The following is a 17,138-nucleotide window of genomic DNA, read 5'->3' as shown; positions in this document are numbered from 1 at the left end:
GTTGAGGTCAAAGAGATGGCAGGAACTGAGGTCAGGGAGGCTCGGGGGGCCACAAGTAAAGAGCTCAGATTTATTCTGGGAGCCATGACAAGCCAGCAGGGGATCGTCAGCAGGTGCACGATCTCCTCTGATTCACTCTGCAGAGCAGAGAACAAGGTGTTGCGCTCAGGGAGCGTGCAGGACCCAGGGGAGGGGTGCCCACCCAGCACTGTCCTAGGAGCTGCACTCTGCACAGAGCAGGTTCTACCAGTCTTAGCTCCCCTCCCAGCCCTTGGCTTAAACTCACTGGAACTCCATTGATCTGGGGTATTCAGAAAGAAACTTGTAAGAAACCAAAAATGCCTGGGGCTAAAAAGCAATGGTGTGAAACCACAGCCCAAAAGACATCTATCTCCACTTGTCACCAAGTGCCTCTCCCGGGGCCAGGCAGGCACAGTGGCACCTCCACACACACCTAGGGATGCTTGTGTGGCACAGACATCACAAGCCCACGCTGAGCTGCTGGCAGGATGCCTGGAGATGGACCAACACCGCCACCGGAAGTACTCAGAACACAAACCTCACCTACCGTCAAGGGAGGGAATCCAAGCCCCCGAGGACACAGAATCCGAAGCAGGCTCCAGGCTCTGAGCTGTCAGCAAAGAGCCTGATGCGGGGCTCGAACCCACGAACCGTGAGATCGTGACCTGAGCCAAAACCAAGAGTCAGACGCTTAACCGACTGAGCCACCCGGGCGCCCTAATAGACTGTTTAGAGCAGTTTTAAGTTTGCACACAACTGAGTGCTAAGTGTGGAAAGTTCCATACTCTCTACCCCCGCACACGCACTGCCTCCCCCGCTGTCAACACCCCTGGACAGAAGGCACACTTGTGACAACTGGGGCGCCTACACGGACACAGCATCATTACCCAGAGCCCATCGTTTGCGGGGGGTTCACTCCTGGGGTTGTACAGTCTGTGTATGAGGACACGTATCCACCATCTGTAACATCACACGGAGCAGTCGACTGCCCTAAAAATGCTGTGCTCGGCCGATTCATGCCTATGTTTTGAAGTTCCTATTAAAAAGCCCTATTCAAGCAACGGCTGAATTAACCTTAATTATACCTATGATGTAACCCAACATACCCCAGGCCTCATCATTCCAACATGCAGACCAGCTGCATCCCAAGCTGCCACTGTCACACGAGGTGAGTGGTGAAGGCATGCGACGGCCAGCTCAGAGGACTGAGAGCCAGGCAGGCAAACACTACTCCCAGCTCACCACTTGTCCTGGGGATATCCTCTAATCCCCCACCGAGGACCAGCTCTGGAGTTGGTGGGTGCTGAGAGCTCTTGACCCTCTTGAGAAAGTTCCCCGTCTTCACACTTAGGGCTGATACAAGGGCACGAAGTGCAGCCTCCAGATAGGAAAAGCAGCGTGCCTGGCCTCCGCTGCCTGGAAGGAGGTGCCCACCCCACCCACCCTCGGGCCTGCAGTGAGCGGGCTGTCCAGGGTCCCAGCCAGAAGACAGCGCGATCCGCGCAGGCAGGGGAGGGCAGCCTCCAGCGTGGGCATGTGGTGGGATGTGAGCCCTGCACCTGCTCGCCTCGGCTAAGCTGGGACAATGGGAGCCAGGCTCCCTCCTCACGGAGCAGCTGGGAGGGCCAGAAGGCACCTCATAAAGTGACAAAGAACATCAACAGATGTGGCAGACAGCCAGGATTGGGACAGACCGCACCACGTTCCCCTGCCCGCCCGTTTCACCCGCGAATCTTCTCTCAGCACCAGGGGGCTGCATGTGAAGCTGGTAGGGCTCACGCCACCCCCCTACAGGAGGGCTTAAGACAGTCATTCCAGTGGTGTTTCTGTTACCAGCAAAAGGGTTCTTTTCAGTTATCTGAGTCTTTCTGGGGCGTCCTGAGGCCTGACTGCTTCAGCCATACTTTTCTTTTTTTTTTAAGTTTATTTATTTTGAGAGAGACGGAGAGAGAGCACAAGTGGGGTAGGGGCAGAGAGAATCGCAAGTAGGCTCTGCACTGTCAGTGTAGAGCCTGATGCGGGGCTCGAACTCACGAACTGTGAGATCGTGACCTGAGCCGAAGTCAGATGCTTAACCCACTGAGCCACCACCCAGGTGCCCCTCAGCTATACTTTTATGAGGCACAAAGGAATTATGTGCCCCTGTCATGGTGAAGTCCAAGTGGATTCTGGATGAAACAGCACACTCAAAGTGTTGGGAATTACAAAGGGAAAGGTACCCTCAGGACTCGAGCTCCGAACAGAGACTGCCAGGGGTAAGGGGTGAAACATGGGGTGGCGGCAAAGGGAACTTGAGCGTTACTGGCAGTGTTGGATTTCTCACCCAAAAGAAACAGACTGGAAACAAATACATAAATTGTAACCCATGGCTAATTCCAATGGTAACATTGTGGGTATGCATTATGTTATTCTTCGTTATTTTCTATACTATTTCAACTTTGTTCTTTCTTCCTTTATTTTGAGGGAGAGAGACAGAGAGCGAGCGCACATGCAAGAGGGAGGGGCAGAGAGGGAAACAGAGAGAATCCCAAGCAAGATCCGCACCGTCAGCACAGAGCCTGACGCGGGGCTCAAACCCACAAACATGAGATCACGACCTGAGCCGAAATCAAGAGTCAGACACTCAGCCAACCGAGCCACCAATGTGCCCCAGAACTATTTCAGCTTTGAAATGCATACTTCCCCCTAACACTGGACGCAACTTAGAAAACTACTGCTGTGCCCTCTTTGTACAGGGAAGCACACTGAGGCTCAGAAAGACAAGGGGACCTAGTTAAAGGTCATGCCAGGGCCAGGATACACGTGATCAAGGCTGGGTCTGGGTGTGTTTTGCTACTCGAGTCCCCTCCCAACTACACAGAAGGGCTGTGTCTGCATCTCACAGCTCTCTAGGGTGGGCTCATAAAACCCCACAGATGCCCTGGAGACTCAGGCTGGCTCCTCCCAGGGCTGGGAATGGAAGAGTTGGCCACACATATGCAATTCTGGAATGTTTCTGCGTCTAGGATCCAGCAAGAGAAGACTCGCTTTTCCAAAGGGGGAGGACGGGCAATTCTGGAGACACAGTGGCTAATCACGCCGAGGCAGGCAGAGACAGGGAGTGCCAGAGGAGATAACAGAGGTGATGATGGGCAGGTGTACCTCACATCTGGCTAGTGCTGAGACATCCAGGGACCATGTTTCGATTAAAGTATAAAAGCGGTGGGCACCTGGTTGGCTTAGTTGGAAGAGCATATGACTCTTGATCTCAGGGTCGTGAGTTCGAGTCCCATGTTGGGTATAGAGATTACTTACATAAAACTTAAAAAAAAAGGGGGGGGGGACGCCTGGGTGGCTCAGTCGGTTAAGCGTCCAACTTCGGCCCAGGTCATGATTTCACAGTTCATGAGTTCGAGCCCCACGTTGGGCTCTGTGCTGTCAGCTCGGAGCCTGGAGCCTGCTTCGGATTCTGTGTCTCCCTCTGTCTCTCTCTCTGCCCCTCCCCAGCTCATGCTCACACTCTGTCTCTGTCAAAAAATAAACTTAAAAAAAAATTTTTTTTAAATGTGTATGTGTGTGTGTGTGTGTATGTGTGTGTGCGCGCGCGTGCTGGGGGAATATGGTAATTAATCTTAGGGGTCAGCTTGACTGGGCCACGAGGTTAACTGGGCAAACATTATTCTGGGTGTTTCTGCAAGGGTATTTTTGGATGAGATTAACATTTACACCAGTAGACCGAGTAAAGCAGATTGCCCTAATGTCGGTGGGCCTTACCCAATCAGTTGAAGGCTTGGAGAGCCCAAAAGGGCTGATCCTCCTCCAAGAAAAAAAGAATTTCTCTTGCTGACTGCCTCTGAATTGGGACATTGGCTTATTCTTGCCTTCAGACTCAAACTGAAACATCAGCTTTTCTTGGGTCTCCAGTCTGCCAGCCTTTGGATGGGAATTACATCATTGGCTTCCCTGGGTCTCCAGCTCGCCAACTCACCCTGCAGATCTTGGGACCTGTGAACCTCCATAATCATATGGGCCAATTCCTTGTAATAAATCCCTTCGTATATAATAAAATTATATGCTATTGGTCCTGTTTCTCTAGAGAATCCTTACTAACACAGGGAGGGGCTAGAAGATAAGAAAGGGGATTGTGCACCACATGTTAAACCAGGGTTGAATACTTACATCCATCAGATTACTTATCCTCCAGCTGGCCTTCTGGGAAAACAAAACTGAGGCTCAGAGAGGTCAAGTAATTTTCCCCAAGCCCCACAGCTGTCAGTGGCAGGGCCAGGGATCACAGCAAGGTCTGTGCAACTCCAGGTCAGATACTTCTCCCTCTTCATAAGTATTTTCACCGGGGTATGATACACACAACAGCAAAGAGGAGTCATTTACAGACGAACTATTTTTTAAATGAACTCTTTATGTATTTCAATTCTTATTCTTTCACTTTATTTTTTAAAAATTTTTAAAAGGTTTATTTGTTTTGAGAGAGAGAGAGAGAGAGAGAGAGAGAATCCCAGGCAGGCCCCACAATGCCAGCACGGAGCCTGATGCAGGGCTTGAACTCGCGAAGCACGAGATCATGACCTGAGTGGAGGTTGGATGCTTAACCGACTGAGCCACCTAGGTGCCCCTCAATTGTTATTCTTTCATGGTAAAGTGTGTTACGAAAAACAAATGTATCAAACTCATGAGTTCATAAATGTTTATACTAAAGACAGTATCAATTTCCCAAAAAAGTGAGTCATTTTGTAGGAAACAGTAAGCAAATTCCAATGCAGGTCATGAGTAAGACAAAGCCAAACTCTGACAGTGGCCCGAAGCATCTGCAGCTTCACGGCGTGGGAGACAAGGGGCAGAGGGAGAGCGACCTGGTCCCACCACGCCAGCTACACCTTCTCTCTGGCACTACTCTATCAGCTGCCATTTCCCCATGCTTCCAGAAAAACAAGGACAGAGCAGCCTCACACACTGACGTCAGGGGCTCTGGAGACCAGCAAGTCCCCTCTCTGGTTGGGCAGGTCCCACGGCGAGGAGCGGAGGAGGCGATGAAAGATGTGTCCCATGCCACAAGACCGAACGTGGCGGCCGCACACATCCCAGGCAACAGTGCACGGGATCCTCGGGACAGACCCCGGGGGACGGGGCTCAGAGACAGACAAGCACTAACAGCCTAGGAGGCAGGTCCGCGTGCAGCCCAGACAGCTGAGACGCCCTCTAGGCAACCTGCCACCCACGGAAGCCAGCTCTCTGCGGCCACAGCCCAATTCATTTGCACATATGAATGAATGAATGAATGAATTTGCACAGCCCAATTCATTTGCACATAACACCGTGTTCCACCAAAGAGACAAGTCCTGGCTCCTACGGCTTTTCTGCTGAAGAGCCTTCCTCTGACCCCAGTTTAAATTAACTGTCAGTCCACTGACAGGATTCATGATGCCCCAGCTCGCACGTGCACGGTCCTTCCATACATCTCAGCCGGTGGTTGGTGGGCCCCGTCTTCCCACTGACCGGCACGCCCCAGGGCCCACAGGACAGGCTCCCAGGGCTCCCCCGGGCCCCTGGCGCAGCGTGGTAAGCAGCACTTGGTGATGGTGACAGGCCTCCCTCTGTTCTCTGTTGGTCTCTGCTACAAGGTGTCGTCCTAAGACAGCAGGGTGCTGCCACTCACCTGCTGTGTGGCCTTAACCAAACAATCTAATCTCTCCAGGCCTCTGTCTCTTCATTTGCACAGTGGAATAAAAATAGTTCCTGCCGCAAAGGATCGGGGTGGATTAGATGGGCTAGAAGATATAAAGCTCTCATTATGGGCCTTGAACATAGCAAGCTCTCAAGTTCAGGAAACACAAGGTTCTCAAATGAGAGGCCTTTCGTGCAGTGCTGACCACGAGAACTTAGCTTTTTAAGGGAAGGAAGACAATGCAGGTCCTTCTAGATCATGACCATTTATGCCTCACCGTGTCCATCCCTTTCCCTGAGCGAAGCCGGACCCTGGTCCCTGTTGTCAGGCCCCCATAGCAGCTTCATCAGGGACCCCCACCGTCAACGGTGGAGCCAAGGCAGGGTAACTGGCCCAAAACCACACCGCCAGCAAGATCCCGACCCATCAGACTTCAAGTCTAGCCTCTGCCCGGAATTCCCTCCCACCCTCCCCCCCAGCTTTCATACCTCCATTCCTTTGCTTCTGCCGTTCCTGCCACCTCACATGCCCTTCCTTCTCCCAGCTCTCAGGCTACCGGCCTTCATGGCTTCGTGGCTCGCGGTAAATGGCAGCTCTTGCACGGCCCCATCCCCAAGCCTCCTCACCCCCTCCTCTCAGCCCCCACAGCCCCACTGGTCCTCATGCATTCATGCACCGAATCCACATTTGCTGCGTTATATGCTGTACTCCAGGTTATCTGCTGCTCTAAGTGCTGGGGATACACCAAGGGACAAGATATGCATTAATCCCCATCTTCATGGAGCTTACATTTCAGTGCGAAGAATAAAAACAAGTAAGTGAATGCAGGATCTTACACAATAGGGCTGTGGACAAACATAAAGCAGGGACGGGAAAGGTTGCGATTTTTGGGAGGATGGTCAGAGGAAGCCTTAACAGAGAGGGTGACACGAGCACAGACTGAAATGTCTCTGAAGGAGAGGCAGACGTTGGCCCTTTGAATATCTGAGGGAAGAGCATTCAAGGCAAACAGCTCAGCAAGCACAGATATCTCCAGGCAGCGGCTTGGCAATGACCTTTTCCTGTCCAACTTCCCTCAGAGACAATGTGAAGACCGAGTCCGCGGCTTGTGGACTCCTTGGGGACTTCTTGCCCCCAATACCTTTAGCACAAGACTCTGGTACAAGGTTTGGCAGGTGCCCTGTATCAGGTTATACATTCTCTTCTATGCCTAGTTTACTACAAATGTTGAACCGTGAATGGGTGTTGAATGCACTGCACCTATGGAGACAATTATATGGCTTTTCTTCTTCATTCCATTGATACGGTGACTTACCGTGATTGTGAATGTTAAACCAACCTTGCATTTCTGGGATTTATCCCAGTGGGTCATGGTGACTCATCATCCTTTTTATAGTTTTCTGGATCTGACTTGCTACTATTTCGTTAAAGAATTTGTGCTTTTCTCCTGTGGATTTCTTATTCTTGTAATGTTTTTGTCTGGTTGGCAATAAGTGGAGTGTTGACCTCATAAAAATGACCTAGGGTATCATCACTCCTTTTTCTTTCTTGACTTTATACAAAACATGTACTATCCATCCCTTAAGTGTTTTGTGGGATTTACACACAGGCCATCTGGGCTTGGAATTTTCTTTCTTTCTTTCTTTTTCTTTCTTTCTTTTTCTTTCTTTCTTTCTTTCTTTCTTTCTTTCTTTCTTTCTTTCTTTCTTTAATGTTTATTTATTTTTGAGAGAGAAAGACAGAGCATGAGTGGGGAGGGACAGAGAGAGAGAGAGAGAGAGAGACAGAATCCCAAGCAGGCTCCAGGCTCCATGCTTATCAGCACAGAGCCCGACGTGGGGCTCAAACACACAACCTGCGAGATTGTGACCTAAGCCGAAGTCGGACACTCAACCGACTGAGTCACCCAGGTACCCCTGGGCTTGGACTTTTCTTTGTGAGAAGGTTTTTTTCTTTTTTTAATTTTTTTTTTAACCTTTATTTATTTTTGAGACAGAGAGAGACAGAGCATGAACAGGAAAGGGTCAGAGAGAGGGAGACACAGAATCTGAAACAGGCTCCAGGCTCTGAGCTGTCAGCACAGAGCCCGACACGGGGCTTGAACTCACGGACTGTGAGATCACGACCCGAACCGAAGTCGGACGCTTAACCGACTGAGCCACCCAGGCGCCCCTGTGAGAAGGTTTTTAATTAGAAACCTAATTTCACCAAATGTCCTAACTGAATGGAAGGCAAGGAGGATGTCATTCCCATTGGTGGCCCATGTTGGATTTTGGCTGGCCAGCCCCCATCCACCTCTCTCAGTAACAGTACCCAGCTTTTCTGTGGGTGCTGCCTCTCCTCACACTCTCAGACCATAAGGCTGCAGAGAGTTCACCCTGCTCCAGACTCTAGGAGACAAGTAGCTGGGGCCTGGCCAATCGGCTCTCTGTGTTCACCTGCCTGGAGAGGGGTTCAGACCCAGGCACGTGCCCAGGTGAGTCAGCCCGAATGGGTGCTGTGGCCTGTGCCCCCCTAGGCTGGACTCTGGGGGCTGTACGGCTGGAACTGTGACCTTGACACCCCAGGAGGGTACCTGGCCAAAGCCAAGACCCAAGGACCGAGAAGCCAGGTCCTGCTGACGTCACACGAACCCCTGCAGCACAGAAGCGAGGGCGTTCAGTTCAGTTCCAGAAGCCAAAACAACATTCCTTGGTTTTATTTAAACTATTCTGGCTTGAGCTTCCTGTTGCCTATAGGCAGAAGAATCTGGACGAAAGAAACACCCCTGACTGAATTCTTCAAGGCTTATTGCTTTATTTCATTCAAAGTACTGGTATTTTTTTCTCTTTTTAAGCAAAACCCAAAAAAAACCCTTGTATTCATTATGTGTTTACTCTGCCAGGCACAGAGTGAAACACAACACAACTGTTTCATTTGCTCCCAGCATCCTGGTAAGAGCCCCTTTTGACACCTGAGATCTCCACAGAGATGTTAAGTCACCAGCCCAAGGTCACATTCCTAGGAAAAAAAAAAGGCTCAGCCCAGCCTGGCTCTGGACCCGGTCCGGTCCGGTCCCAGTCCAGACAGGGCCCTACTCCCTCCTGCTGGAGGCGCTGTTATTCAAAACAGGGCCAAAGGCCTCCCACCCGCCCTGGGGCTGCCCGAGGGGAGGGCCCGGGCTTCCAGACTCTAGCAGAAGAGGCCTCAGCCCCCTCCTGAATCACAACCCCACGTGTATCCTTTATCCTGCTTCTGAAAAGTGTCCTTGATCTTATTAAGGCCTATTGAAGGGACCCGGGTGAACCACCCACTGGCTGAGAAGCGCTGGCACCATCCCGTGTGGTCCCGGGAGCGAGCTGGCTCTGGGGACGGCGACCTGGTTCTTCCAGTAACCAGCTCATCTCCGGCTACCAATTTGCACAGGGAGTAGCCCTTCTTACCAAAAAGGGTTTTTTGTTTTTGTTGTTTTTTTTTTTTTTTTTTTTTTTAGGATTAAGTGGGGAATAATATAAAGGGATTCGCAGAAAAAAAAAAACAAAAAACTGGTTCTGCTATCTTGGCTCCCTCTGCCACACACACCCTTCGATATCTGAAGCCTCTGGATGTGCATGTCCGGCTTCCCGGGCAGCTGCCTGCACAGCTGCGGTCTGCCAGCCCCTTCCCCACCTCCAGGCCCCCTCTCTGTATGCTGCCCTCCAGGGGTCCAGTCACGTCCAGGTAACCCTTGCATCGTTTTCTTATTTTTTTCTTCTAGATGGATTCTTCTTTAAAGAAAAAGCACTTTAAAAGGAAACCCTGTGGGGTGGCTCTGTCGGTTAAGCGTCCGACTCTTGGGCTCAGGTTGTGATCTCACCGTTCGTGGGTTTAAGCCCCACATCAGGCTCTCTGCTGACAGCGTGGAGCCTGCTTGGGATTCTCTCTCTCCCTCTCTCTGCCCCTCCTCTCTCTCAAAATATGTAAATAAAACATGTTAAAAAATAATAATTTAAAAAAATTTTTTTAATGTTTTATTTATTTAGAGAGAGAGAGACAGAGAGCAAGCAGAGGAGGGGCAGAGAGAGAGGGAGACAAAGAATCCGAAGCAGGCTCCAGGCTCCGAGCTGTCAGCACAGAGCCCAATGCGGGGCTCGAACCCACAAACCGCAAGATCATGACTTGAGCCAAAGTTGGGACACTTAACCAACTAAGTCACCCAGGCACCCCCAAAAATAATTTTCTTAAAGGAAACCTTGTATCACTAGTGAAACCGAAAAGCCCATACCGTTTGCCCTACATCTCTGGTAACCATAAAAACAAATGTATCAAAACAATGTTACCAGACTCTGGGGGGGGGGGGGGGGCATGTCTGCTCTCAGGAGACACGCAACTATTTAAAGGTGTTAAGGAAAGCAGAATGGTGGTTTCCAGGGGCTGTGGGGGGAGGAGGGGGGGAGTTTCTGTCTGATGGGGCAGAGTTTCAGTTGAGGATTATCAAAAAGTTCTGCACATGGACGGTGGGGATGGCTGCACAACAGTATGAATGTGATTCAAGCCACTGAACTGTGCACCTAAACAGGATTAAGATGGTAAATTTTGCAAGATGCGTATCTTTCCACAATTTAAGAAACAAACAAACAAAAATGGTGCATATTGGCACCAGAAATCCACTTTTATTTTGAGGAAACCTAACGGGCTGACAGTGGCTTCTGGAAGGGTCAGTCAGTCTTTCCCATTCCGCGGGACAGAAGGCCAGCTCACACACACTGCGTCAGGCGCTCTGGGGCCCCACGGCCTTGGGGGAACCACTCACGACTCCTCAGAACACAGGAACAGGAGCTGGGCAGGGGAACCCAAGGCCAGGCCAGAAAGAGAGTCCAAAAACGAGAAGTGAGAGATGCACACGAGCAGGGGGTGGGTGGGAGTGGAGGGAAGCACAGCCCGCCTCCCCTCCACCTGCAGGCTCCGGCCCCTCTGGGGCAGAGGCAGGGCCTGCAGGGAGGAAGCCACCCAACTGTGGGGGCAGAGCAGGGCAGAGCAGGGCAGAGCAGACCGCAAAGGAGGCAGGAAGAAAACAACCCAGCACCAGGTCAACTCAAGTCAACACACATTTCCCGGCACCTCCCTCTGTGAGTCGTCGAAGGGAACTGCACGAGGCCCCGGCAGCCCCGAGCTGCAGGCCGACCTCGAGGCGGGTGCAGAGCAGAGAGCAAGGCCCTAAGAATGAACTGGTCCCAGGCTAACACGCCCCAAGTCCTGACCCTGGCAACCCGCTTCCTGTCTCCTAACCACAGCCCACAAGGTCCCACATGGCCCGGGCCCTGTCACCCTCTCTAACGTCGCCCTTCCCCTCACCAAACATGCCTTGTCTGTGCTCCTCCGGCAAGCTCGGCCCCTCCCCCAGGGCCTTTGCACTTGCTTCTCCCTCTGGCTGGTACCCGTTCAGGTCCCAGGTCAGCTTCAAGAAGGCTTCTCCTGACCACCCTGCCCAACATCGCATACCGTCTTCTGCGGCCCTTGTCACAACGTGTTGTTTTATGTCCTTCACAGACTTCTTACCATAGGAAATGCAGCCATTCATTTCATCTCGGTTCATCATTTAACTCTCCCAGCCAGCTACAAGCTCCAGGACAGCAGGGCACCAACACATCTGCCTGTTCACGATCCCAGGCCCCAGGCCCAGGAGTGGCGCCTGGCTCGGGTAGAAGTCACAGACATTCATCCCCTGCTAAGTAGACCCCTAGGCCTCATCTGTGAAATGTGTGTTGCTGACCAGTGCACTTGGGCAGGATGGCCCTTCACAGTGAGCACTGATGGGCCTCCCGCTGAATCAAGCCCACTTTTGTGGTTAAGCTTCCACATTGTCAATTTTTTATTTCGATTTCAGGGCCTGATTCTCCAGTTTCCCCTGGGTTCTACTGCCTCACCTGTCCAGCTTCAAGCACGTGAACAGCCTCCGTCCTTCAGGCCGAGTCCGTGAGCTCGGCAGAAGGCAGCTGGCTGGCTGACTTTCCTCCTTGGCTCGGTGTGCAGAAGGGGCCCCGGAAGAGCCAGAGGAAACCCCGCCCCTCCTCTTTCTCTTCCACTTTCCCCAGGCTGCAGCGGGACTGGCCGAGAGGCCCTGGGAGGTGCGCTGCTGGCCTTGGACTTCACACAGCCGCGGGTCAGCAAGGGCAGAGGGACTGTCGGCTCTTACGTGCCCCGATTCGCCAAGGGTCATCTGAGGTGCATGAGATGCAACACACGCCAAGGACAAGGGCCACTGTGTGGGGACCGCCACAGCAGGAAGGGCTCCCATCTGCCTCCCAAGAACCCTAACACCCATGGCCGAGAAGTGCACGCTGGTTCAGGACCCAGCCTGGCCAACACGCCAGGCAGCTTCGGGGTGCCCTGGGAAGGCTTCTTCGGGCACAGGGAAGGAGGAGAAGTCTGGGTACAGCAGCTTAGTGGGGGCTCTAGGATGCCCTGCCTAGATGCCCTTTACCAGGCCGACCCCCCCCTCTCAGCGGGGGGCAGGCTGCCTCTCATGGTGTGCACGCATAACCTTACCCACTCAAACACCCCTGGCCAATAGGGCTGCTTTACCCAGAGCCCCAGAAGGTTGCACAACACCCCCTTCCCCAGCGGCAGCCACTGGCTGACTGCGGGTGCGAGCTCAAAAGCTCGGCTTCACCTATACCTCAAGGGAGATGGCCGTGAAGTGCGTTTCAACTACACAAGGTCACAAGAGTCACACAAACTTTCTCTGGGACCACATCCTTGCTCATGTCCTTCCTCTTCCCTATCCTGCCTCCCAGGAGAGCACACTCTCCAATAAACCACAGGCAACCAAGTCCTCGTCTCAGGCTGCACTGGGAAGCTGACCTAAGAAACTCACTTTCTCCAAGACAAGCCCAGGGGAGAAAGCAGAACCTGGGACTTCAATCACAGGGGAAAGTGTGAGCAGACGATGGAACACCAGAATGGTGCTCAGACACTCAGAATTTTGGAAGATAATGAAACACCCTAAAGAAATACTTGAGACCTGGGGCACCCGGGTGGCCCAGTCAGTTAAGTGTCTGACTCTTAATTTTGGCTCAGGTCATGATCTCACCGTTTGATTCATGAGATCAAGCCCCGTGTCAGGTTCCATGCTGAGATTGCAGAGCCTGCTTGGGACTCTTTCTCTCCCTGCCCCTCTGTCGCTCACATTCTCTCTCTCTCCCTCTCTCTCTCTGTCTCAAAATAAATAAATAAACTTAAAAAAAATAAAAAGAAAAGAAAAATACTTGAGCCTTAATGTGAGCTGGTGGTTAGCAGAGAAAAAGATACCAAATGACCCAAGTACCAAGCATGAGGCAATGTTAGAAAGGAGCTCCAGGGGGGGAATTAGTGACTAAAAGGAAGCTCAAATAGTGACTGGCCGTGTTACGCTGAAGGATTAGGGCCTATTTCTCTTTTTCTATATTTTCCCAATTGTCTATGTAATGCCATTTTGTATATAAAAGGATACCTTAAAAAAAAAAAAAAAAAAGACCTGAGGCTCCTGGCTGGCTCAGTCGGTGGACTGTGCAACTCTTAATCTCAGGGTTGTGAGTCAATCAGTGGCTGGCCAATTAGCCGGAGGCCGCAAGTCCCGGAAGGAGGTGGGAATGGTGGCATCCCGTGAGCTCCCACTCAACTCAGAGACTATTGCCACAGATCTCCCTCGACTTACGATGGGGTCAGGCCCCGATAAACGCATCTCAAATTGAAACTATCGGGGCGCCTGGGTGACTCAGTCGGTGAAGCGTCTGACTCTTGATTTTGGCTCAGGTCATGATCTCATGGTGTGTGAGTTCAAGGCCCACATCAGGCTATCAGAGGGGAGCCTGCTTGGGATTCTCTCTCTCCCTCTCTCTCTCTGCCCCTCCCCCACTTGTATTCTCTCTCTCTCTCTCTCTCTCTCTCTCCCTCTCTCTCTCTCCCTCCCTCCAAAATAAACTTCAAAAACATATGTATTACAAGTTGAAAGTGCATTTAATACACCAAATGTACCAAACATCATAGTTTGGCCTGGCCTACCTTAACCGTGCTGGGAACACTTATATTAGCCTCCGGTTGGGCAAAATCCTCTAACAGAGACCCATCTGATAATGAAATGTTGAGTGTGTCCTATAACTGTTGAATACTGTACCTGGAAGTGAATAACAATGCTTGTAAGGGTATTGAGTGTTGACCCACGTGATCGCATGACTGACCTGTAGCTGCTGCCTGCTGCCCAGCTTCGCGGAGGGAGCGTCAGACTGCATGCCGCTAGCCCAGGAAGTGATCTAAAGTCCCAAGTACAGTCTCAAAGTCCCAAGTACAGTTTCTGCTGAATGCCTATCGCTTTTGCACCATCATAAAGCTGAACAATCTAAGTAGAACCATCGCTGGTCGGGGACCACCTGTGTTTATGCCACATCACAGAGCCCTTCCTTCTCTGAGGCCCCGAGGACAATTTGCATTACGATCTCTAGGGCTCCCCGGGCCAAACACTGTCCGACTATCTGATGCTATAAAATCAAGAAAGAGGAAAAGTGTCAACTTTAAGGCACTGGCTGAGGCATGCAGTGGTTTCAGGGTAAACGTGGAACCTGGCTCCAAATTCAAACGATTGAGCAAAAGTTCCCCCAAGGTCCAGGAGAGTTTTAATTCTTTTGTTCTTCAATAGCAGACTTAACTTCCTGGATGAAGGGGATAGTTTCCTCCCAGGTTTAGATACCTGCGGACGTACAGCTCATCTGCATGCCAACTCTTAAAACCTCCAGAGGAAATTCTTCAAAAACTAAAGCAACAGAGAACTAAACACTACTAAAACAGCACTACTAAAAATAAATATTTTCAATGCTTGATTGATGGAAGATTTTCCTGTGAAATTAAGGGGAAAATCACCACCACCAAATACCTCTGAAGAGACACATAAGCTAAGCAGTCACACATTTGCGATGAAAATGATGGATCAGATGCAAAACAAGTCATAAGGTACTTAGCACTTCTCTGATGCATAGGAGATTAGGAATGTGGTTTTTTTTCCCCCTTCCTCCTAAGAAGCTTTACAAGTAAATTAAAAATCACCAGCCCCTCTCAGAAAAGAAAATGTACTTAGGGGGGAAAAAAGTGTAGCTATAGAATCTCAAAGGAAGCAGCACACAAATACATCCAAAGGGATTCATTTGAAGCCAGCTGTTTTTAACAATCAGCTTCCTCTTTCTTGCGCATATATCAAGAGAACAGACAACCTCCACCAGAGAAAAAGCATGTATCTCCTGGAAAGCATGGACTAGCAGTTCATCTTCCCACACAAGACAAGGCCCTAGTCAGGTATATAGAAAACTTTTGAGCCAAAGGCCAGCCTCTGGTACCAAGCCAGAAACAAGACCCTCCCGGGGCATAAGGCACTAAGCCCCAAATGCAATTGGCTGACTCAGCATGGCTTTATTTCACAAGGCCGCTTTCAGAAAACACATAGCTGCAAACAGCATCCTTGAGGAGGAAGACCGCTGCTCTGGGCCAGGGTGGGGGGTCAAGCATGTCTGCCTGATAGGCACACACTGATATCCAGACAGACTCAAAATATACATACGCACACCTGTTCTCTGAAACGTGATCACACCTTGTTGAGCCTCAGCACCGGCCCAGGCATCAAACAGGAAAAGGAAGGGACAGGCAAAAGCGCCTCATGGAAGCCAGCGGGCAGAGAACCGCCTTTTTTCATCTCTAGCAAGGTGGGGCCTCAGTCACACCCTGGCAGAAGCTGAATTCTCTGGCGGGTTAGATGGACGGTCTGAGCCACATTACCCTGCCCAGCCAGGCCTCTCGGTCTAGGGGGTAAGAGGGAACAAACGGAGGCCTCTAGTTTCATTCTTTTCTGGGGTTTCCGAGATCCCACCCCTCCACAATGAATGTAGAATTCCTGATGCCCCAGGAAGCGCGGAGGGGACAGAAAAAAAAAAGCCTGAGTTTTGAGCATAAAGGCTTAACCCCACTCTGGACAACCGGAGGTGAATCACCAACCAGTCCTTGCGTTTCATTTCTCATCTGTAAAATGGGTCCCTAGGGTTTCCTTCGCAAGACCTTTCATCAAAGGTTTATGTTCCTCCCAACGATGCCGAACGGGTATGATTCTTCCCACGCACGCCTTTCATACTTCCCCACAAACCCAACTCCCACACCAGTCCGGCGCCAGGGATGAGTCCCCCATCACCGGCCAAAACCAAGAAACCTGCGTCTCCGGGCTAGGGCTTTGTAGGGCCTTGAGCATCCCCTCCCCAGAGTCCTGGACATGAAGGGGAAGAGTAAGACCACGCGGACCCCCATCCCCGGCCCAGGAGCTCCAGGGCACTCCTCTCCCCACAGGGGAAGTCCTGAAGACCCCTTTCCCTGGTAGGGCCTTCCCGGAGCCCTTCCTCAAGTCAGGCCGACTCTCGGGCTCCCTCCTCCCGCACAAACAGCTAGCTGCGGCCCGGGCCCCGCTCCCTTCCAGCCGGAGGCGCGCGGAGGCCCAGGCGGCGCCATGCGCAGTGACGGCGACCCGCGCGCAAGCCGCCGAGCTCCGCGCGGCCGGCCTCTCCGGCGTGCCTGGGCGGCCTGGCAGCGGCCCGGGTGCCCAGAAAGCGCGCGCCGGCGCACCTGCTGCGCGCGGGCCCGCTGGGGGCGCGCCCGGCCGCCCCGCCGGCCCCCGGGCGCCCGCCCCGGCCCCGGAAGCCGCGCGCTCCCGCCGGCCCCGCGCGGCCCGGCCCGGCGAGCCGCGGCCGCGCTCTCCCCGCGCCGGCGCACCTGCAGCGCGCGCCCGCCTGCCGGCCCGCCCGGCCCCGGGGCCCTCCCTCCTCCGGCCGTGGGCCGCGCGCCTCACCAGCGGTAGCAGCCCTCCGAGGCCTCCAGCGTGAAGTTCACGCGCGTGGCCCGCGTGAAGGGCAGCAGCACTTTGGGGATGTTGAGCTTGGCCGCCGCGGCGGTGGGACCCAGCGCCAGCAGCACCGAGAGCGCGAGCAGCAGCGGCGGTAGCCCCGGGCCCCGCGCCGCCATCCTCGCCGCGCTTCACCTCCGGCGACCCGGCTCCTGGCCGCCCGCGCGCTCCCCCTGTCGCCCTCCTTCCCCGCCCGCGTGCGCCGGGCCAGCAGGTGATAAGCGCGGGCGGGAGGAGGCGGGGCGAGGGCCGCGGCCTAGGGCCACTTCCTGGGCCTCGGCGGGGCCCGAGCGCGGGAACTGAAGGGGCCGAGCCCGTGGCGACCCCACCCCCGGCCCCGGCCCGCGCGCCCCCGACCACGCGGGGCGGAGGGAGCATCTAGAGCGCGCGCGCCCTTGGCCGCGCAGTGCGGGCGGGGAGAGGGTGGGTAATGTGGGACACGCGCCCCGGGACACGGTGGGGGTTGGGGCCCGTGCCCGAGCCACCGTAAGGCGGGGAATGAGAGGCTAGGGCGCGCGCCCACGTGGGGTCAGCCTGAACGCGTGCGCCTGCGGGCCACCCCTCTACCACGCGGGATCCGCTGCCCGG

At 53.2% G+C, this 17,138-nt stretch overlaps 1 protein-coding gene across 6 annotated transcripts in view; it reads right to left on the bottom strand.

Moving 5' to 3' along the window:
* Window positions 1-16,723, bottom strand: part of NUP210 (nucleoporin 210) — a 108,279-nt gene extending 91,556 nt beyond the window's left edge. For 2 of the 6 annotated variants that reach the window (XM_042911834.1, XM_042911842.1), the window contains exon 1: window positions 11,569-12,697. In XM_042911834.1, coding sequence (XP_042767768.1) covers window positions 11,569-11,966 — 398 coding nt within the window. In that variant the 5' untranslated portion in view covers window positions 11,967-12,697. Of the gene's footprint in view, window positions 1-908; window positions 1,429-11,568; window positions 12,701-16,496 lie in introns of those variants that run through there. The other 4 variants (XR_006195653.1, XM_042911850.1, XM_042911874.1 and 1 more) reach the window with 4 other exon arrangements.
* Between the last annotated feature and the right edge of the window lie 415 nt (window positions 16,724-17,138).

Source organism: Panthera leo, chromosome A2 (genome assembly GCF_018350215.1).
Source record: "Panthera leo isolate Ple1 chromosome A2, P.leo_Ple1_pat1.1, whole genome shotgun sequence".
Lineage (NCBI taxonomy): Eukaryota > Metazoa > Chordata > Mammalia > Carnivora > Felidae > Panthera > Panthera leo.
The sequence above is the reverse complement of the archived record's forward strand: the minus strand, read 5'-3'. Positions and strand labels throughout refer to the sequence as shown.